This window comes from Emys orbicularis, chromosome 7 (assembly GCF_028017835.1).
Source record: "Emys orbicularis isolate rEmyOrb1 chromosome 7, rEmyOrb1.hap1, whole genome shotgun sequence".
NCBI classification, from domain to species: Eukaryota; Metazoa; Chordata; order Testudines; family Emydidae; genus Emys; species Emys orbicularis.
Window position 1 is genome coordinate 94,576,828 of NC_088689.1, and position 22,998 is coordinate 94,599,825.

The following is a 22,998-nucleotide window of genomic DNA, read 5'->3' on the forward strand; positions in this document are numbered from 1 at the left end:
CAATTGCTGCTACTCTTATGGGTACTGTCAGTGTGGCGTGGCTGGTGTTACAGGTAAAACTTCCATTAGCAATAACAGGAGCAGTGTGCCTAACATTCTAAACACAGGGCTGAACATTTACCCCTGGAAGTCTGGAAAACATGAGGGTGCTAATTACTAATAATTAATGGCATGTAGCAAACAAACAAATAAAATAAAAACAGGCACATATCACTCTTTCCATTTCTATTTTTTTAAATGTATAAATATTTAAAAAAAAGGCATTTAGATCGGTCAGTTCCAATTTTAGCCACAGCAGCAGCTCTGAGTCTTGGGGACATTACTACTGTGCCCAGCAGGGCTTTTTCCTATTCCTCTGGCAATAGTATTTTGCAAACAACAGCTTCAGCAAGAATTAGGACCTATGTTGTGCGTAATACAATGATGAGATACAATTCAGTTATACTGTGTGACTGATGCTATCGCTCTAGATAGAATTTAGTAGGGCTTCACTCAATTTCATTCATCAATGTAGTACATGGGTACACTTAAGCACAAAATACACAGGAAGCAGTCATTGCATAGGGACCTCAGTGTTTTCTTTTTCTTTCTAAGTCTACATTAACAAGGAGGTAATAAATAAGAGAAAAAACAAAGGAATTCTAAGTGGGTTATTCCTAGCCCTAGTCAACCATTTTTCTAAAATACACTTACAATTTTTCCTCCGTCTCCATTCTCCTTTAAAAGTATACATAGCAAGCTATAACAGTTTGATATTTTCAAATAGAGTTTGTTCAGTACACTAAAGGTAAAATAAAATAAATAAAAAACAAACCCAACAATAAAAGTTAAAAAAAAAAAAAAAAAAAGCAAATACTTAAACTTTCTGTATTGCTTCTTTACATGGTCACCATTCACAAATGAGCTTATTTTTACACATATCTATCACACTTCTTTGCACGCACTGGTGTACAGAGCAGGGAATAAATGTGGTGCTTACCAGCTTCAGAGAGGTCTCTGAGGGAGCTGCTGAGTGCACTCCTTTTCAGTCCCTCCCCAGTGGCATAGCTGTCATCCAGGCAGGCTCTGTTCAGCGTCCCATTGCCAGATTCTTTTTTGAGGCTGGAGCACTGGGAGATACTTGGACGTACCACACCTTTCTGTTTTTCTAGCTCAGCTGAAACAAAGAAAATGATTGTACAGTTCATAGTTATTGACTGTAATGAAATGGAGCCAATGATATGGCAAACCAAATATTATTATGTATCCAGAGATGTCAGTTTATTGTGGAGTTGAACTGTACATGGAAGAAAACTTGATCTCTGTCCCAGTGGCTTTATAACATAACATATGCGATGAAAGGATGTCACATGCTGGAAAAATATAATATAAAAACCTATGTTTAGATAGATATATATCTGCAGCTTCCAGTATGTTCATTTGCATAATGGCTACTGAAGCCGCAGCAAACATGATGCTTTTCAAAAGAATAAAGTTTGATATTAAGAGAAATAGAGTCAAAGTTCTTCTAAAGTCCATCTCCAAAAGACAATACCTCTTTTTAAGAAGCCTCTTAAAATAGCCCTAAAACTTACAATACAATTTATTCACCCTATTTGGTACAGACCTACCCTCTACTTACTCATCAGTCGGTTTTTGCTGGTGCTTAAGATATATTTCCATTGCAATTACATAGTACACTAGCTACCAGTCAAAAGATCCTGGCAGAAGTTTTAGGAATCACTGTTTTATCTCTAAAATAATATCAAAGCCACAGATGGGGAGCTACATTATTTTAAGTCTTAAATCCTGGTGGATTATATTACATATATCTTAAACAGATTTACTAATGTTGATTAGTTTGAAAATGCTCTATTTTATGTACCTTTGTACTTACACTCTATTCTGTGCTTTTCCATTTCTTGAACTTCTGCAATAGACTCTCTCAAGTCATCCGTAAATTTCTTTCTATCCTGAGGATTAGGTGCATTGAAATTTATTAGGACTTTGATATCTGCTCCTGGAACAGCTGATGTAAGCCGTATGCCATTCGGATAATCTGTGGGTGGGGAGGAGGAAGTGCAGAAAAGACAAGGCTAAATAATTTTTATTATCTTTAATTTTATTCTCTTCCATTTTTACTTATTTTTTCACTAATTCTCTGTTACCATTTTCGAACCCTGGACAGACGGCAGAGAAAAGCATTTTTACTACCACATTCAAAAACTCAGAAGGCCATTTTACCTGCTCAGAACCCAGATGCATTTTCTAAAGGAAAATAAATCTCACTGAACATCCACATGGACAAACACACAAATGAAATCTGTTTGTAGTAGCAATGTCAGTTTAAACAAATAAAATAAAACAGGTTTGGCTGATTTGCTCAAAGGGACAACTTGTTTAGGCCTAAGCTAACCTTGACTGAAGTAAAGTAAATCCCAGACAGTTTCCCTGAATTTAAAAACAAACAAACAAAAAAGCTAACCAAACATGTCTAGTTTAAATGAAAACATTAACCCTAACATTATCAAAGACCTAAACAATACTGCAGCAAGCAAGCAAACAAAATCTATTGAAGTTTGATTCAGTAGATTGCAAACAATGACATACTTTATAAATTAAAAAAAAGAACAGGAGTACTTGTGGCACCTTAGAGACTAACAAATTTATTTGAGAATAAGCTTTCGTGGGCTCCACGAAACCTTCTGAAACCTTTATAAATTAAGTTTAATATTCTTACTCATTATGGGCCAAATTTTCAAAACTTTCTCAGAAATGATGCCTGGCATCTTTGCACATGAAATTGCTAGCATACTAACAGTCTTGTTTTGCATGTGTTCATCTGGCTGATTCACAACTATCCAGTCTGCACATGCAAACAACTGTAAGTGCAAAATTTACAGATGTAATTTGAGATAGTAGGTATGGGTCGCCTTGAAAATATAACACTTGGGTATATAATTATAGTGGACATAACAGAAAGAAAGCCTAAAGAGCTCAAGAGACAGAGGGGCTTAGTGAAAATGCCTCGAGGAATATTAGAACTTTCTATATATGGAACTGCTTAACTTAACGTTCCATAATAAATACTGAGGTATTTAAGCTTTATACACTCGTTCCCTTAAGCACAGATAGTACTGTGCAGCTTGGAAGAAAAATCCATGAGAAAACACATGCATAACTCTTCCCAACAAATCTGATAATTTATACTCAATTGTCCTGATCCTGCCACCTCACTCATGTTTGAGTGGGAGTTTTGCTGAGCAAAGACTCTAGCAATAACCCTCAGCATATTATAGATTCTTTTTGGTCATTTTGTTTTGGTTGTTTGTGAGTAAACAGGCAGGATGTGTTTGTATGTGTGACTTGTAATGTTTTGTATTAACCTCAGCTCTCCAATCACTTTTTTTGTATAATGTTACTCACCAATGTCAGAGTAAAAATGTGCTTATTCTGTAGGGCATGAACAGTGACATCCTGACCTTTATTTACAATAATGGGGATCATTTTCAAGGCATTTAGTTAAAGCCCACTGTAAATGATGGGGCAAACGGCCCTTGCTTATCAGATTGTCTTCATTTTAATTCTTGAACTAGCTGCCTGTAGTCCAGTTGCGCATCTAACATAGCAGACCTTAACAGCTGGTCACATGAACATCTGCCAGTTGAGCAGAAAGGTACAGACACACAGAGATATACACATAATGAAGATTTTCTCCACTACAGAAAATGGTTTCAGTTTTTGCTTGAACTGCTGACCCCTGGAAATGAGGCCTCACACAGTCTTAGAACATGTGCAGTAAATAATTTAATAAAATTTCTTTCCTGAGCCATCTGACCTTATTGATCGGCAGAAGGTCCACAAATTGAATACTAAGTAAATACAGATCTCTTCCATGTATTAAAGTCCATGATCCTTTATTCCAACACAGGGTGCTTCCAAGTGCACAACTAAATGGAATTCAAGCATTGTAGATTTCTATTTAAGCAGAAGAACAAATCCTCTCTCATGGCCATTCACTCAAGAAACACCATCTGGTGCGAGACAATTTCTACCCCCAGCTGCCAAGGTCATTGTGTTCCAAAAAAAATATTACACTGCCTTAAAAAGTGCAGAGTCAAATACAGCTACAGTTTACACAAAGACTTATGCACCATCCAAAGCATACATATTTTCAACCAAAAGGGAAATCAGGCCATTCACCTTTCTTGAGTGGAGGAGGAGCCAACTAGCTAGTCAGTTATAAACCAGAAAAAGTGAAGAACTTTAAAAAAAAAAGAACATTCATAACAGCTGAGCAAGGAAAGGTAAGGCAACTTGATAACTATGAGGACACCTAGACAGAAATTCAAGCTACTGAATTGCACATAACAGTTCTACTACACAGACCAAACTCCCCAATAGCAAACTCCTATGGCCAGCGCTGCTATCAATACAACTGATATTCCTACAGCAAACATTGACATTCCTACAGCAGCAAACATTGACATAAATAATTTAGGTGTTAGCTGGACTCCACTAAAAATATGTAGCTAACCTTAACATTTTTTAAATTACTTTTGTTTGTAAATATAAATGTTTTCCTTGTGGCCTATTTATGCAATAGAGATAAATGCCATACTTCCTTGTCTGGAGCCAACAAATCCCATAATATATTTTACCCTTATCAACCGTGCAATGCCAATAATTTCAGTCGACTCAGCATCAGCCAAATTGAAAGGTTGCGCTCCCTTTGCATTAGTGACACTGGCCTCAGAATGTTCATGAGCCCCATTCCCTGAGAACAAGCTGATTCTGATAGCTGCAACATGCAGATTTACTGGATGGATTGATATTGGTTACTTGCCTGCTCTACTGGCCCTGCAGTACTTTGAGTTAGTCTCCTCTTACCCACAGGAGTGTAAGAGAATATGAATTTCACAGGTTACAGGGGACTAGACTTTCACTGTTTGCACATTCTGAGCTCTTTGTCCATAAATAATAGCTTATACACAGGTTAGCTGCACACTTTGGTTTTAAACTTCTTTGGAAAACTACTTTTGACAGTTTTAAAAAATTTGATCAGGCTTTACTTTCCAACACATGGTGTCAAGTATCAGGGCGTAGCCGTGTTAGTCTGTATCTACAAAAACAACAAGGAGTCTGGTGGCACCTTAAAGACTAACAGATTTATTTGGGCATAAGCTTTCGTGGGTAACAACCTCACTTCTTCAGATGCATAGCCACGAAAGCTTATGCCCAAATAAATCTGTTAGTCTTTAAGGTGCCACCAGACTCCTTGTTGTTTTCCAACACAAGCACACTTCAGGGCTATGAGCGTGACTGATTCTGTTGACTCATCTGCAGGATCCTTGAAGGATGGACACAACATCCTCTTCGGTGGGTTTGCTCCTTTCCCTTTAAGAAGCCACCCCAAGGCTTCTCCCATATGGGGATCTAAAGTGTTCCATCCGGTCTTCCCTCCTGCTCATTGTGCCTGCACTTCTGCAAGAGGCGATACATAGTGAGATGGCTTGGGCTGCAGCAGCATCAGTCTGTGGGTGGCACTCAGAGCTAGGTCTAATTTCCACTAACTCCAAGATACCATATGTCTTTATGTTTACACAGAAGTGGACAAGAGCCACGAGGTTTATTGATAGCAAAAGGCATGGTGAAGCATCTCTAGGATTGGGCTAAGTCAGTAAGTGTGCCCTCTATTGAAGGTGTATGTCTGATCTTTGCCAGTGTAGTTTGCAGTTGAAGTTATGTTAAATCTGTAACTGCTTCTGGATGCCCAGGTGACAGCAGAGGCAGACACCTATTTTCATCTATGACCAGGCTGTAAACATTCCTATCTGATGTGGACTGTACCTGAGTAAGTCATGCCTTTGTAATCTCACAGCTAGATTACAGCAATAAACCATAATTGTAACCCTTTAAAAGTCACCCGGATTCTTCAACTCATGTAAAATACACTAACTTGTTTCTTTATTTGGATGAGGCATTTGAGCATGTGACCTCATTTTCAGGGGTTATGGGAATGGCAGGCAAGGAGCACCTTGGAGAAACCAGAAACTATCGTACCACTGAACCACACTGGATTTGTTATGCAGTTCAAGGTTTTGGCTATTATCTATAAAGCCATACATGGTCTGGGTGCAAAATGTCAGAGAAACCTCTTATGTCTGATAGAAACAGCTAAGCTTGCTGCTAGATTGCTATTGCTATTGATTCCTGGGGTTCAACTCCCCAGGAGCAGTGGCAAGATAATCACATGGAAGGCCCCTTCTGGCTGTCTCCTGGAGACTGAGTTTGGTACATCTAAGGGGCGAAGCATTTAAAATACCCCGGGAACACCTGGGGACAGGAGATGCAGGTTTTTAATACAAAAACTTCATCTAAGTATATTTTGTATTTATCTTTTAATTATGCAAGTTCCCTAGGTACTGAGTTGAGTTATAAATCAGTAAAGATATTAAATAAACAAACAGTGGCTGAGAGACTATTTTACACAAATCTGTCTCTCAGTCATTATTTAGAACTACATATCTGTTAATTGCAGCTGAAGATCAGAAAAGGATACACCAAATTTGTCCTCACTGTATTCAGAAACACCATTCTGAGCCAGATGTGACGCCTATCCTTAAGCCAGAAGTCTTTCGACATTCCTGCTATTTTCAAAGAGCATCTTGTATTTAATTCTAGGGCTACACTTCACTCCTAGACCTAAGAAACTGATGGGCAGCTCTTCATCCTGATATTAGAAAACCATATGGAGAAAAACAGAGAAAGACTTACACTGATTCTCAAAAAGAAGAACTTGCATTCCATAGAGGGAAAAGGACTGTCGAAAACTGTACGTGACCGAATTCTTCTTCTTTTGAAAAATCTTGGTGACCTGAAAATATCAATTAAAAAAACCCAGACAAAATAATAATGTGTTCTTTGATCTGAATGTCAGTGGAAAATATTCAACTATAATAGTGAAACAATTCTATGCACACTACTTTAATTACTCTTGATACTGGCATATCAGAAATATATATATATATTTTACCCAAAGACAGCTTCCAGTCTGCAATACAGTAACTATTTGCTACTTTTGCTTTTTTTTTTTCCCTCCTGCACTGGAACTGGTCTATTGGGACACGATTCTACAACCTTTGCTTGCAGAAAGATAAACAAGACTTGAAAAATGTACATGACCCCTACCATCAAGAGGGCTTGGGGTGAAAATATCTGTGTGTTACCATATCTCCCAAGGCCACTGCCCCTCAATCTTAAAGAAATGAAACAATTACATATTGTTTATTGAATGTAATTGAAAAATATGTCATTCAACAGAAACTTGCTATGTCTCCTGCCTTTCCCTCTATCCTTGATCAGAGTTTATCTTGTAGTTATTTTCAGACTGTTTTCTCTCTCCCTCTAACCTCTTACTACCCTTTCTCTGCCACACAGTTGTTTCTGTCTCCCCTACTCCCCCCCAAATCTCTCAGTACTTGCCTATATAGTACTCCCTTCTATTAACTTATTCTATCAGCCTCTTCCCTCCCTTTGCCACCCTCCACCCTCATTCCTATTCACTCCCTCTCTTACTCCTCAAATGTATGGCTTGAGAGGTTTACCAGACACTTAGGGTACGTCTACACAGGCCACATGAGTGAGCTTCCAAGCTACTTCTGCCACCTCCCTCCCTAGGCTTCAGAGCCAGAGCTCCAGTTTGAGCCGCAACTTCAAAGCGCTGTCTACACAGATATTTTTAGAGAGTTATCATGAGCTCCGCCACCCCAAGTCTGTCGACCCAGGCTGAGAGGCTCACTTCCACAGGCTGTGTAGATTTACCCAAAATAGCTCAAGGACTAAACCACTCACTAGTCCGGGAGCTATTCTCAGATAAAAAACTGAGCTAACTCACAGGGACAGTGGTAGGATTCCCAGTGTGTGGTCTGTGGGATTATCTTTTGTAGCCTCCTGCTAGGAGGTGTCTAATAAGTCTGAAGCACGCATCCCTTCTGGCTACTAGATGGCAGAAGGAGCTTTTCCTCTCTCTGTCCTCTGTGCTACAATGAGACTGCAGAGAGGCAGAACAGGGCACGGGCCTGGAACTCAGGAGACCTGGGTTCTATTCTGGTATCTATTGCTGACCTGCTGTGTGACCTTGGCCATGTCTCTTCACCTCCCACTGCCTCTGATTCTCCTCCTGGCCCTGGTCTCTCTTGTCCGATTAGACTGTGTTTGTACAGCACTTACCTGATTTTGACTGAGGCCTCTAGGCACTAAAGAAATACAAACAACAACTAATAACCTGCTCTTTAGCGTCTGTTTTTGGGACCTCCTCCACCGTGACTAGATCCTGCCTCTGCTGCAGCTCACAGCTTGCTCAAGTTGTGGCAGAATAAAATTGACTCAGTTCTTGTTAATTTTAACTTCTGGATATAGAGTTCCCCATTTGCACCACTGATAACTAACGAGACTCTGGTCAGTTTTCACTCTGATACAATTTGGCAAAGCTATTAGCATCAGACTAAGGGAGACAAAACACAGACTGTTTGCAGAGGATGACAGTGTTGCATTGATTTACACTCATGATCACATTTGGATTTGAAGGTTATTTTTCCATTTTTGAAGGAAAGCCTGCCTTGTTCAAGCTTTGAGTAAGAGTACAAATTATAAATAATGAGCAGGCAATGTACCTATCACTATCACTCTTTTTATTTGTATTTTTAAAAACACTGGGTCAAGCTAAATGTATGCTGGGAAGGAAAATCAACTGTAAAACATATTTCAACATAATCAACTTATATTCAAGGGAATAGACACGTCTGGATCATAACACATCAACTGAACACAGATCAATAGCCAGGTGTAATTACCCTTTCCTGTTTCATCTCAATAGCTAGATGAGCCTTTTTTTAAACAGGTAAACTGGAATTATCACAAATATTTTCTGCAACAATAAACTATTGTACCAAACCACTTTCTTATAACTAATAGTAGTAACGAGAAAGAATCTTCAGGTTTCAAAAGAAAATCATAGAATCTCAGAATTGTAGGACTGGAAGGGGCCTCAAGAGGTCATCTAGTCCAGTCCCCAGCACTCATGGCAGGACTAAGTATTATTTAGACCAGCGGTCTCCAAAGTGGGGTGCACAAGAGGATCCTTGGGGGTGCGTGGCAGGAGGAGCGCTTTTTTTTTTTTTTTTTTTGCGCTTCGGCGTGGCAATGGGTGCGTGCTCAAAATTTTTTTACTGATAGGGGTGTGCGATCAAAAAAGTTTGGAGACCACTTATTTAGACCGTCCCTGACAGGTGTTTGTCTAACCTGCTCTTAAAAAGTTCCAATGATGGATATTCCACAGCTTCCCTGAGAATTTATTCCAGGGCTTAACCACCCTGACAGTGAGGAAGTTTTTCCTAATGTCACCCTAAACTGCCCCTGCTGCAATTTATGCCCATTGCTTCTTGTCCTATTCTCAGAGGTTAAGGAGAACAATTTTTCTCCCTCCTCCTTGTAACAGCCTTTTATGTACTTGATTAAATATATATTTCGGAGATTATCAGTGATTATGTGCAAGGCTACGTTTTAGTCACAGGTATTTTTAGTAAAAGTCATGGACAGGTCATGGGCAATAAACAAAAATTCACAGCCCCGTGACCTGTCCATGACTTGTACTATATATCCCTGACTAAATCTTGGGTGTTCTGGGGGGCTCTGGGGGCGCTAGGGGGCACCTGGGCTACTGGTGCTGGGGGAGCTCCGTGGTGCCCACTGGTGCTCATGGAGGGCTTTGGGACACTCACTGGTGCTCGTGGGGGATGCTGGGGAGGGGTGCTCCAGGGTGCCTGCTGGATCTCGGGGGTGGGGGGCCAGCTGTGACCGCCGCTGCCGGTGCTGGCAGGGGCCGGCCCAGGACCACCGCCGCCAGTGCTGCTAGCGGGGGATGCCCCGGGACTGCTGCTGTTGCGGGGGGTTCGAGTGGTGCGGCTGGTCCCAGGGCTGTCCGAGCTGCTCGGGTGGCTCTGGGGTCAGGCACACCTGCAGGGTGCAGAAGTCACAGAGGTCCAAGAAAGTCATGGAATCCATAACTTCCGTGACCTCCGTGACAGACTCGCAGCCTTAATTATGAACAGTTGGACACGAACTCTTCCTAGACTATTGAGGCTCAAGATCATATTCACGGGTCACTAGAACACAATTTGGATTTTAAATAGTGTCTCTGATTTTATCCATGACTCTTCTTTTTTAAATGCATTTGAATGATAAAAATCCAGTCTCCTGTCTCATGCACTGGTTGTCCATCCTACAAATAAATCAAACAGTGCACAATACAAAACAAAGGAGTCCTCAGCCCATCTTGACTCAAACAACTACTAACCAGCTAAAGCTAGATAATAAAAATAACCCAAAGCCGTGGCTGGTATCCCTTACCAAAGGCCTGGGGGAAATGACGGGCTTAGATGTAATGAGGTATTAATGATATTCATGCAAGCAATACATAGCCATAAGAACATGCTTTTTTTCCTGTAGATTTGCTAGAACTGATTTAATTTATTATAAGGATAAACTCAATTAGTAGAACTCAATTTCTAAAATTCAACATATTTGCACGGATATACTCACTGCTCAGACAAGAACTTCCCCTTGTAAACTAAACTCTTCTGTTTCCTCCAAGGGGTGTGTATGTGTGCGTATGGGATGGGAAAGGGAACCTATGTTGCAGATAACTAGAGGACACAAAATCCTTAGTTTACAGCTGTTTAAATCCAGATCCATAACACTGTCCCTGTTAGCACATATGGCCTCTTGGGTTTTCAGTGCCCTGACTCCCATGGAAATCAATGGGAGTTCAAAGCACCAAGCTCCATCCAGATAGTGCTCAGTTCCAAGAAGGACCAAGGGCCAGATTTTTAAAGGTATTTAGGTGCCTAAAGATGCACCTACATGCATAATTCCCACTGAAATCAATAGAAGTTAGGCACCTAGGCACTTCTGAAAGTCCCGCTAGGTGCCATCTACACCTTAGGCACCCCAATACCTTTAAAAGTCTGGCCCCCAGCCTTTAGCAAGATCTGCAAAACATTTGCATTTTAGAAAGCTGGACCTTATAAGCAAGAAAAACATTATCATGTCCCAGAAAACCTGGTTGATAGTGCTAGTAAAGCTCTCTAGCAAAAAACCCTTCAGCCACGGTGCCAAAAATATGATAAGACTATCCGGGCAAAGGTTAAGCTGTCTCCCTCTAAGCAAAGATAAACAAATGAATGGCAGCAGAAATCTAGCAATGAAAATATAGTTTTCTACACACTTCTTAGTATACTTAGGAAGTCTCTCTACTTATCAGAATCTGTGTGCTAATAAAAGCTTATCTTAAAAAAATACATTGTATCTGAAAATACATACCACAAGGAGGTCATTAAATAAAAATATTTCTCGCTGGTGCAGACCAAGCTTCTGAGGTTTATTTGGGTCTGGAACTTCAAACAACCTACAGTAGCAAACAAGTCTCCGGTGGGGTAAAGAGAGAACCTATGGTATACAGAAAAGTACAATGCTGATCTCAGTTAATAAAGAGTATCTTTCTTGCCTGAAGTCTTTATGATTATGCTAATACTTCTAATATCTTTAGTTCTTTAAGACCAATAGTAGACTGTTTTTCATCAAAGGATGAATAATATAACAACACAGATATATCTGCTGCAGAGTTGAAACAGATCCACAACACAATGAAATCATTAGGTCAGATATTCTGTAGGGACTTGTATCCTGCACACTGAAGCCAATGGGAGTTTTGCTACTGACTTCAATAGGAGCAGGAGCAATCCCTAGTGTATATAGCTATAAAACATTGAGTAAAATAAAGCAGAAAGTGTGATCACAAAGCAAAGTGATTCCGTTTTGCTGCACACTTTTAAATATCTAATACCAAATAACAGGGGACGCAAAATTATTTCACCTTTTGTGAGATGGTGAATACACCAGGCTTTGGTGGGTTTGTTTGTTTTTAATTGTTTAATTCAATCTATACATTTGTGACATCAAGGCAAGGTGGCATGCACATCAGGAAAAAGTAAATGCATTTTCAGTGACTTCTTTTCTCATGCTGATAAGAAAACCAATAACAACTTCCCACTTTCTTCCCTGAAACATTCCTGCCTACAACATCTACAGAAAATAGTTATTCTGAACCTACTGAGACTTCATGTCTTTCAAATGCAAATAAGCTTATTCTGCCAATCGTATTAAAAAGGGATGTTTTAAATTTATATTTTCATGTAAAGCATAGAATATTCCTTTGCACCTAGACTTGTTTTTCTTATTTTAAATGAACTATTTTATTACAACCTCTGATTCTGTATGGGAACAGTATGGTTTATTAGGCCAAGGAAGCTGAAAAGCAGAGATTATTAGTAAGTACACACTATTCCTTTAAATCAGTGGTTCACAAAACTTGTTCATAGTATGGCCTATATTTTAATATAGAAACTGATACAAGGACACCTTCCCCTCCTCTTTGTTATTTCATTGGGTGAAATCCTGGCCTTATTAAAATCAATGAGATTTTTGCCACTGACCCCAATCGTGCCAGAATTTCACCCCCAATACCCGTGTGGCATTATATTAATTACGGTACTTATTCTCCTGGGGTTTTTGCCAGGAGAGGACAGTTTTAAAACCTGGCTAATGCGCTACAGGAATCCGGCTGGCAGAGAATGCTAGAGAAAAGGTGCTGAATCAGTTTTCCCTCGAGGTCACACCTGCCCACTTTTGGTGCTGGACAAGCTGTCATAGGCTCCCACCAGAGAGGGCTTAGAGATGGGTTATGCTGCTGCATTTCCCCCATCTCCAGACAGACTTACTTCCCCTTGGGGCTGGCAGCCTGGCATCTGCCACTGCAAGATGACAGACTGTAAGGAGTAAATTGAGCCTAATTAATGTAGAGTTAACTACAGTGAGACCTACATATGGAATTTAACTGAAAGGAAAAATGTATTCATTCTTAATCAACAGAAGTGTCCTCCAGAGCATTTCCATAGTCTGCAGGCATTTCTAAACAAACACCTAGGAAGTACTAATAGATACTTTCATTAGACTATGAAACAAAGCTTTCCACCACACTTAACAAAGCTTCCATGTCGACTGCTCATGCAAGGACAGCAGGAGGCAAGCAGATTAAAAGCAATGCAGAAGTACATTCTCTGGATCATCCTAGGGTAAAATATTAATGCAAAGGAAAATGATCATAATAAAAAAAATCATTAAGAGTCAAATTTGTAAAATGACATCTAATCTTTTGACAGAAGGTGCTACGTTATAAACACAGTACAAAGCTAAGTCAGGTGATGGGGAATTAGCATTTATATTTGCTTTTCACTGCTTTAAAATAATTTTTTAAAAACGGTTTTTACTATTATTGGCAACACAAGCCTGAGATTAAAATAAGTGGAACACTTCATAAGGAGATTCAATTTTAAGAATATAATTGAATTTGTGTTGGACTTCAATTTTTATTTAATGCCTGGTGTACTCATCTACCTTTGAAAAAAGAGCTGCAAATTAATTGGCAATATCCTCCTAGGAAACAAACAACAAATACTGAAACATACTAGGAATAGTTGATAAAATGAGAGCTAGTTGATGGGGTGTGTCTTTTGGGACAGAATCAATGCAATTTTCATTTTTGCATAGGGCACCTTAGATAGTCTGGTGATAATTTGCATTAGTAATGCACAAATAAAAAGACAGCGCATGAGAAAAAACAAAATCTAAAAAACTCTAGGCAATGAATTATAAACAAACTACATGAAGAAATTTTTTTAATTCTTAGCAAATCGTTATACCTTAGAGCATGAACTGACTTCTGCAGGAAGTGTTGGCATGTTTTTGCTAAGTCAACTGTGAGAAAAGTTTGCTTAAAAGATAAATCAACTGAAAGAAGCCTACATTTTGAAAAAGCCAAAAATACAGCAGAAAAATATTAGTGTTAGTAAGGGATAATCCTGAATATTAAACTGCTTCTGATTAGTGTGGTTTATAAAGCATGAATCAATATGAAAAGGAATACCTACACAACCAAGTCCATGATGCAGAGATCCAATCTACAGTAGAAAGACACATACAAGTTTGTTAAACTTCAGAGAAACACAGTACTGTATCATAGCAAGTAAATATTTCATGGTCTTACTATGAGTAAACTCCTATAAAGTAAAATAGGTGGCTATTTCATGCATTTTCTTTCACACAGTAAAAAAATTCTCATCAAATGCAGCTGTTTCTATGAAAAACCACTGCTTCCGGAAAGGCTGTTAAGTGTCCCTAACTCCATTGACTGCATGGGCTCAGCACACTGCAGGATCAAGCCCTGTGTCTGGAATGCTATGTGCCTGAACCAGACAGGAGCAGAAATACATACGTTACTGTCAACTGAAAGTTTTATATGACAGTAAATATGACCCCCCAAAACACTATAGAACAGTCAAGACATTTTTCCTTTCCCCCTTAAGCATATGGTGTAAGACACTATTAGCTTTCTCATATTTGGTGACACCTTCCCCCAGTTCTTCCAGGGGGTCTTCAGTTCTCCCTCATGCCTGAATTCCCCCGCACCGGAAATAGGAAACAGGATCTAATCCATATTTTTCTGTGATCTGCTTTAAACCAACTGGGATAGTCTCAGGTTAGATAAATAATACTTAGCACTGATCTTCAAAGCTCTTTACAAATAATTGGGCAAATCTTGAGATCCTTCCTCAGTTTCTAATCTGTCCTTATTCACCTAAAACGCCCTATGGCAGGTAACAAGCTGAAACTCAAATGGGAAACAAGGATCCATTAAAAACTGCAGCACAACTTCAGGAATCAGCTGATTGAGGTATGGGAGTTAGAAGGTCTGGGTTTTACTTCCAGCTTTATCACAGATCTCCTATGTGACTTTGGGCAAGTCATTTTCAAAAGGCACCCAACATGAGATCCCCATGGGCCTGACTTTCAGAAGTGTTGAGTACCCGGAGCCCCCACTGACTTCAGCTGCAGATTTGGGGGGGGATCCAAAAACCAAGGCACCCCAAATTAGTGGACATTTTTGAAAATGCTGACATGAATTTCTCTGTGCCTCAGTTGCCTCATTTCTAAAAAGAGGGTAAAAATACTTCCCTCCCACACAGGGATGTTGTGAAGAGAAATTAATCAATGATTGTGAAGCACTTCAAGATCCCTGGATAGAAATCAATGGCTAAATACAAAACAGTCAGAATCATACTCAGCACTTTTGTGAACTAAGTAAATATTATTATCCCGTTCCTACGGATAGAGAACCTAAGGAAGGGGAGTTAAGTGAATTGCAAAAGCCTAGCGAGGGAGGGAGCGAGTGTCAGAACCAACATTAGAACTCAAGAGAACTTGGTTCCCAGATTGTCTCTTAGACCATAAGATTACATCAGTCTCCAATACAGATCTCCTCTCTTTTAAACACTGGCTTCTACAGCCTGTTTTAAGGAGGAGGAAATACTGACATCAATAAAATCTTTAATTAAAGGTATAAAGCTGAAATATGTTTTTCTAAGACCTCACTTTGCAGCAACATGCTCCAGTCCTTTTGAAATATAATCACAGAAGATGATTAAAATGCAGACATTTCAGAGCCAAAGTTCAGGATTGAAACTAACAGGGAGAATATGTAGGTAAAACCGATACATTTTATCATCTTTATTTAAAAAAAAAAATTGTAATATTCATAACCTCACCATGCACAGATGTGCGCTACCGTCCAGGCTAGAGTGCAGAGAAATGTTCACTTGCTTAGTGAAAGTTCTGAAAACAAGGTCATGTTTGTAGCAATTGTATTACAGTGACATACTTCCCATATTTTGTCATTGTCCAGTCCAATTTACATTTACACAAAGCCTCAGGTCTGAGCAACCCTTGCCCTGCAACTCTCAGTCATCTGGCATAATCAGCTTAAGTTTCAGTGCAAAATTAACTTACTGGTTTCTTTCCTACGATGAGTTTTTCGACCTTTTGGACCTGGGATACATGATCCTCATTTGTCTTCAGTTCCCGTTTGCGGATTCGCTCATATATTCCAATCAGCATCTCTCGTGGGATGTCTTCACCATCATCTACGCCTGCAGAAACCAACAGCTCTCATTACCACTTTGGCTTACAATGACCTGACTAGCAAACACTGGCTCCTCTCCACACTTACAGCTCAATAATGTGGGCTTCTTAGCAAGAACAAGATAAGGACACAGGTACTGTTTATTTACCTTACTAACCATAAAGAAGGTGTTGCCTTGTTTATAGGGATCCTGGATATACCTGTTAATCTAAGTAGTTCTGTTCCATGACCTAATATAGTCAAATAATCTTCCAGCCAACAAGTAGTTGAGGGAGTCTAAGCCCTTTTCTTATTCATTGTCATTTTGCCAATCTTACAGCAGAAGAAAACAGTTATATATTAAAAAATAAAAAGTGTTACTTTTCACCCCCTCATCACCACCATACATCCACTGATTGAAATATTTTAATTGTGAATTACACTTTTGATTATTTTTTTTTTAATTACTATAGCAAAATTTGCCCACAACAAGAGTAATTCCCCAAGCAAGCCTTCATAGCTACTAAGGCAGATGAAATAAAAAAAACAAAACACTGTCTTAAAGTTTAAGTGAATTTAATGCAGATGAAAGTTACCAGATAATGCTCTTGGACACGAAATTCTACCTTTGTCCCCAGAACAGTATCGCATAGAGCGGAACCAGTGCAACCATTCCAATCTGCCTCACCAATGCTCCTCAGCCCTGACCTGCTCTACAGGCAAAATGGGAGTGCAGTCTTCATGTCCATTCAGTCCTTGGCCTCTCTGTGGAGACTACCAGCAAGGGTGCCAGTCAAACAATGTGAATTGTGGTGGTGGTGGTGGTTCTGGTGATGTGGACACTTGTCTAGCAGGAAGGGAATGAGCACCCCAGAGCACCTCATTCTGCAAGCTGACCTGCCTGGGTAGGTAGACCTTTGCACCAACACACAGAGTCCCAGGGAGTCTGACTCATTTCACAAAAGCCACTTAACAGTTTTCACATTCTAGTGACTTTCGGTCACTAATGACCTCAGCTGGATTTGAACTAGTGAACCAGAAGTTCTGAATCCCACATCCCAGATCAAATACTTTTCTTTCCCATTTTTAATGAAACTTTTCATTTAAGTCATAGCCAGACATCTTATACAAACCAAACTAATAATACACATCATTCTCTCTGTCACCCATCTAATTTGCTAGATCTTTTACCATAATTAAGAACTATTATCCAGTCTGAGATGACATGTTAGACACCTATCATACAAGTGTGCTGGTTAATGATTAAAATAATTTTAGCTAATCATTTCTTGTTTTAATATTAATTCTAAGAGAATGCAGTTTACTCTAGAAGAGCATTTTACACTAGTTCACATCAGTCTTGTTATCATGCGGTTTTAATTTTTAATACTGAATAATTATTGTGAGTATTCTAACAAGTGTGACAGAATCCTGGAAGCTGCTCCTGACTTCCTAACTTTCATGGACAGAATCCAAATACACCTTTTGCACATCAAATCTGGTGAGTGATTTAAAGCAGGGGACCTCAAACGTTTTAACACGGGCTGGACCACATCTTAACAGGTATCTCCCCTCCCATTCATGATCACCTTCTTTCTCATTTGCAAACACATAACATCCCTGTGGCAACTACAGCAATTGCTTACATCAGTAGCCTGATGACAGTATTTAATCTTTTCTTAGCAGCTGGAAGCAAGGGGGAACTTGCACCATGTGAGCAGCTGCAAATGCTCCACAGACCACAGCTGAAGACCCATTCATTAAAAGTTAGGAACAATATAGCCTACTAGACTGCTCTCTCTGACACAGGTTATATATATAAAAAGCAATAGGAGGGATCCAGCAAGAGGGAGCCTCTAGAAGCACTCTAGCTTTGATAAAACAGCCAAGAACATATCTGTGAAATGACTATAAAAGGTAGGAGTATCGGGCCATTTTCAACCTTATTCTTTTGTAGACTTTTAACTAAAATGACAATACTAAATTTAATCTTCTTTAGCTTGCACCCTACACTAAAATGTCTGCCAAGGATAGAGTGCGATACTGATTTACAGGGAACGAAATGGACAAATGACACTTTCATTGTCAAGATCTGAAATTCCAGAATGCATCAGTATCCATGACTTACTCAGCATCAAGATGAACCAACTGCATCTGTAAATACGAAGGGAAGATAGGTCTACATAATTCAGACAGTTGCCAAAGTCTGGCCAGTAGCCACTAATGAACTCCACTGCCCTCTTCCTGCCATGCAGCTAACTACTCTGTGCTATGGAGAAAAAGGTGTGTGTTTTTTTGTTTTTGTTTTTTAACAGCCAGTATCTTTGTGCTTACTGCTGTGTAGCTCCTGTGTCTGTTCTGCTACAGCACTGAGCCCACACTCTGCCACAATCAAATGCTACCAATCAGAAGAAACACTGTGGATTGGACTGTGCCTGACCCTTGCATGGGAGTTGAGGGAGTTGACCCTTGCATGGGAGGGTAAGCATAAGCAGCCTTCTCTTTATTGTGCCCTTCATGCAAGGACTAGAGATAATCACAGTCCCTCCTAGTGCCCCCTGGGGCATAAACAACCTGAAAAGGTGTGGGGCACCCTAACAGAGCTGGCCACTATAGAGCTGTGGATGCTGAGCCATACACTTCCCATATACATGCTGCAATGTGTCCACTCCTCCTGAGTTCAACTCAGGCCTGGGTAGGGGGTGCAGCTCCACACCATCTGGGCTTGTGACTAACAGGCACAGTCTGGTTCTCTATCTGTGGCACAGAGAGCCAGTTTAGGACAGTGCTGGAGCTGGGCTTGCAAGCAAGAGGTGGAGGGAATTAAAACATATTTTAAAATAATGTTGCTCTTCTTTCTAACAAGCCACGCTCTGGTGAATGGGACAAGATTTTGCATTTCTTGGGAGGGAACCAGCATAACGTGGGGAGGTATGGGATATAGACTTGGTGAACCAGGAAAGCAGAAGAGCAGGAAGATGTGGGTTTCAGAGTGCCAAGGGCTGGAGGACAGATTAAATCTCTTGACTGGAGATCACTCTCCAAGTCATGGAATGGGGATTCCACATCCACACAGATGCAGAATTCAATGCAATTGAGTTAGCTGGGTTTCAGTTCCCTTCACACTTGACTTTTACAAGGGCCTTAGAACTGACTTTTTCTAAGGGGTTTAAAGCCTCTGTTTATTTCAGAAGGCCTTCAGCATGGCACGCTGATTATTTTCCAGACTTTTATACATATTTATGTGTTCACAGCGCAAGTTATCTACGGTAACATTTGATGGATGGGGGTCTAGTAAACAAAGTTGTTAATTTCCATCTCTGAGAATGTGGATAATCATCGTGGATATGCAGCTTCCACATTAACTCCCCTTTAATATGAGTGGGAGAGTTCTTGGTTCACAGAGGACTAACTTGTCTGTCTGGCAACAGACAGAAAAGTTTATCCTGAAAGTTTGCTTTGAAACGAGGCACGGAAAGAAACTTCATTTTAAAAATAAAATTCAAGATTTTGGAGAATGCTGCAAAAGGTCCTACTTCTGCAATTCTGTCAGCATCAGGGCCAGTGTTCTTGGTGATGGACTGGTCAACAGAAGCAGAAACACTTAACAAAAGGTATGAGTACAGAAGTCATTAGTGGGCTTACAACATAGTTACCCATCCCTGTCTACACACTGTACTGCTCCTTTCACAAACACTGGCTACATCATCCATTAACACTACTGATCTTTTGTACCTTCTTTCACTTGTTGGACAACTTTACTATATCATAGGGTTTATTCAGCCTCATTCATGTTTGTAAAATTACAAACTTTATGAGCTGCCATCTGACCTACACAAAGGGTGCCAACATGCCAAGTTTCAATTATATCCAGGAAATTGGCACATTACAGAGATGTGAATACAAGATAGAAGATATTTATAACATATCTCAAGGGAGTTGGGAATAAAAGACTGGATAGAAGTTCTTTATAATGAGGATGGAATATGGATGATGAAGGATTACAAGCCTAATTCTGTTTTCACATTATTTTAGGGATAACATTGCTGAAGTCAATATATTCACAGCAGTGTAAAAGCAATGTAAGTAAAATCACAAGTAGGCTCTATATATTTTATCTTGGTCTTAGATCGTATCTGAAGTAGGTTGGGTTTTAGGATGGCTAGGGAAATACACACACACACACACACACACACACACATATAATTTCCCTAGCTATCCTAAAAGCCAACCTACTTCAGATACGATATATCAGATATATCATATAATTTCCCTAAAAAATAAAAATCTTTGCTGACAATCATTCAAGTTTTCTCACCCCTTAGATTCTTAACAAAATCTTCAAGCTTCATCTTGCGTTCTGGTTTCACATTTGGGCTATACATGTCTGTGTTTAACAATATGATTGCGAAAGCTAGGATGAAGATGGTATCAGGATTTCGGAACTGTCTCACAACGCCGGGATTGCAGATACAGTATCGCTGGCTGTAAGAAACAAAGGGGGGGAAGTCGGCCAGAGTTAAGAAATGCTGTGTGACCAAAACCAAATCAATGAATGGTTACATTCAAGATGCCGAGTTTGGTATCCTTTATACTTCATACACATTTAGTTTTCTATAGTACTTCTCTGCCCAATCACATTCTCAGAACTAACATGCTAGAATGCTAAAGGCTTAAGTTTTCCATTTTACAACCAGTAAACTCATTAGACAGGCCAGATCCTCATTTGGGGTAACTTCATTAACTTTAATATTCCACTCTGACTTCAGTGAAGCTACACCAGCTTACAGCAGCTGAGGATCTGGCCAGGATTTTTACATTTATATTTTAGATGCTTTACATTTTTTTCTTCCACAATAAAGAATATTTGTGTGGGCTTTAATAAATTAATGCTCTTTGCCCCACTGTGCTAAACTGCTTAACAGCAGGTTAAAAAAAGTACATGGAGATACTGTAAAATGTAAACAAAGTCCAATGCCTCAAGGTACAGAAACCAAGCTCCTAAATTACAATAGTGAATTTTCAGGGACAGATATCTGAAGTTTAAAAAAAAAAAAAAAAAAATCTTACCAATCAAACTGATTTTGGAGAGAATTTTTCAATTTAGAAGCACAGCTATATTATATAAATGCATAATAAAAATAATTACACTAACCATATGCATTAACAATAGCACATAAAACTTCCTTATTCTATATTTAAATGTATAAAGTAAACACCTACCATCATTTAACTGCATAAATACCCCCTATTGTTCTCAAAGGCAGCTTAATAAAGCAGGGAATAGCCTAACTCTACCCAACCTCCCTGTCTCACATGTAACAGCAGGATCATGTCAGGTGCTCTGACAACTTATTTCAGTGCCATACCTAAAAGCTTCAATCAGTCGTTCTACTTTCTGAGCTTCTCCTTGAACACGGATATGAGCCTGAAATTTCCTGAGTGCTTCATCCAGTTCCATTGCTGAGAAGTCCATCTCATCCACAACGCAGCTAGGACAAAACACATTCTCATTTGTTCTTTGCCCTTCCAACAATATATATATTATTCAAAATACATTATATAGGGAAAAAAAGCCCAGCGTCTTCAGCATTCCCCCAGTTCTAGTAAAATACAAAGCCACAAATGTATCTCAGAACATCAGTAATTGTCCATGAAAGCATGAGAGGAGAATTGTAAGAAATATATCAACTGGGAGTGGGCCAGAGGGGGAAGAGTAGATGTAAACAAGCCATTATTTTTCTTTATTGCAGAGCTGCCTATGTGATGGACGCTGATCAATGTACAAAACTCCACACTGTCACGAATCATTATCAGTCTTGTGCTCTCAAATCAGCAAATTATCACCAGGCAGCACCAGCCCTCCTGCACCCCAATGCCCAATTTCGTGAGCATTCATGACCCGCCATACAATTTCCATACCCAGATGTGGCCCTTGGGCCAAAAAGTTTGCCCACCCCTGCTCTAACACCTTGTTTAAAGGCTACTTTCAAATCAGAGAGTCGTTGGTTCCTTTTCTTCTAACTTGGCTTTTAGGTTTTAATAACCAAACATGAATCACTGCAAGTTATAATACAGTAATGCAGATGCTACACTAAAAGTATGATCCAGGTTAAAAGGCTTATTAAATGTATTGATGTACAGTGATAGACTAGCATACACATTTCTCTTGCAGGATGAAGCACTGTGCTACCACAGTTTAATTCCAAAGCCTCTTAATGACTTCAGCCTATATGCTTTCCTTCTGTGCAAAAGTGCAAGGAGAAAAACAAAGGAGCTGTGCACTCCTCCAGGTTCATCCCTATAAGGATAATGTTGATTCCACAAACACAACAGAACCACTATTGTAAACTCTAGAGGTTTGGAACATCACTATCTCTTCAACACTGCAGAACTTTTTTATTTTTTTTTAAAGGGTTGGAACAGCAGGTACCTGGACCAGCGGTGGTAGAGTCAAATAAAGTGGAAAGTGAAGATATTAGGGGTATCTGGGTCTCCAAATATCCTTGGCCAGTAGTACAATGGGAAGTTTCCTCCATCATTCCTTCCAACATCCTCTCATCATCAAGAGAGACAGTAGCTATGCTGCCAGTGGCTAAAGCCCATTACTGCAAGTACTAACTTCAATCAGCATTAGCTTTCCATGATCTTTACTCCAGGTCTTCTTAGATTTCTGTGGGTTGTGTGTGTGTGGAGGATGACATGCCACTTAGTATGGTTTCTTTCTAGTGCCTATTCCCTGCCTGCTGTTTCTTTGCAGGTTTTATGCAGAGTGGAGAAAGGAGGGTACAAAGGAACACCCCACTCAGTTGCTTTTCCCATCAGCATAACACCACAACTGCCTCTGAGGTTTAGCTCCCTCCTGTACTGCTGGGGAGAGCACAATGGTCTTAAAGCTTTATGAAGAATTCTGTGATGGAATTAACGGAAAGGAGGAGGTTGTA

At 39.7% G+C, this 22,998-nt stretch overlaps 1 protein-coding gene across 1 annotated transcript in view; it reads right to left on the bottom strand.

Annotated features, from left to right (window-relative positions):
• The window catches only part of IQSEC1 (IQ motif and Sec7 domain ArfGEF 1), a 685,037-nt gene that overhangs the window by 16,155 nt on the left and 645,884 nt on the right, over positions 1-22,998 (bottom strand). The window contains exons 8-15 of the mRNA XM_065408003.1: positions 21,424-21,546; positions 20,373-20,539; positions 15,943-16,082; positions 14,028-14,057; positions 11,362-11,487; positions 6,757-6,856; positions 1,877-2,038; positions 980-1,156 (exon numbers count right to left, since the gene is read on the bottom strand). Of these exons, the coding sequence (XP_065264075.1) occupies positions 980-1,156; positions 1,877-2,038; positions 6,757-6,856; positions 11,362-11,487; positions 14,028-14,057; positions 15,943-16,082; positions 20,373-20,539; positions 21,424-21,546 (1,025 nt within the window). The remainder of the gene's footprint in view (positions 1-979; positions 1,157-1,876; positions 2,039-6,756; positions 6,857-11,361; positions 11,488-14,027; positions 14,058-15,942; positions 16,083-20,372; positions 20,540-21,423; positions 21,547-22,998) is intronic.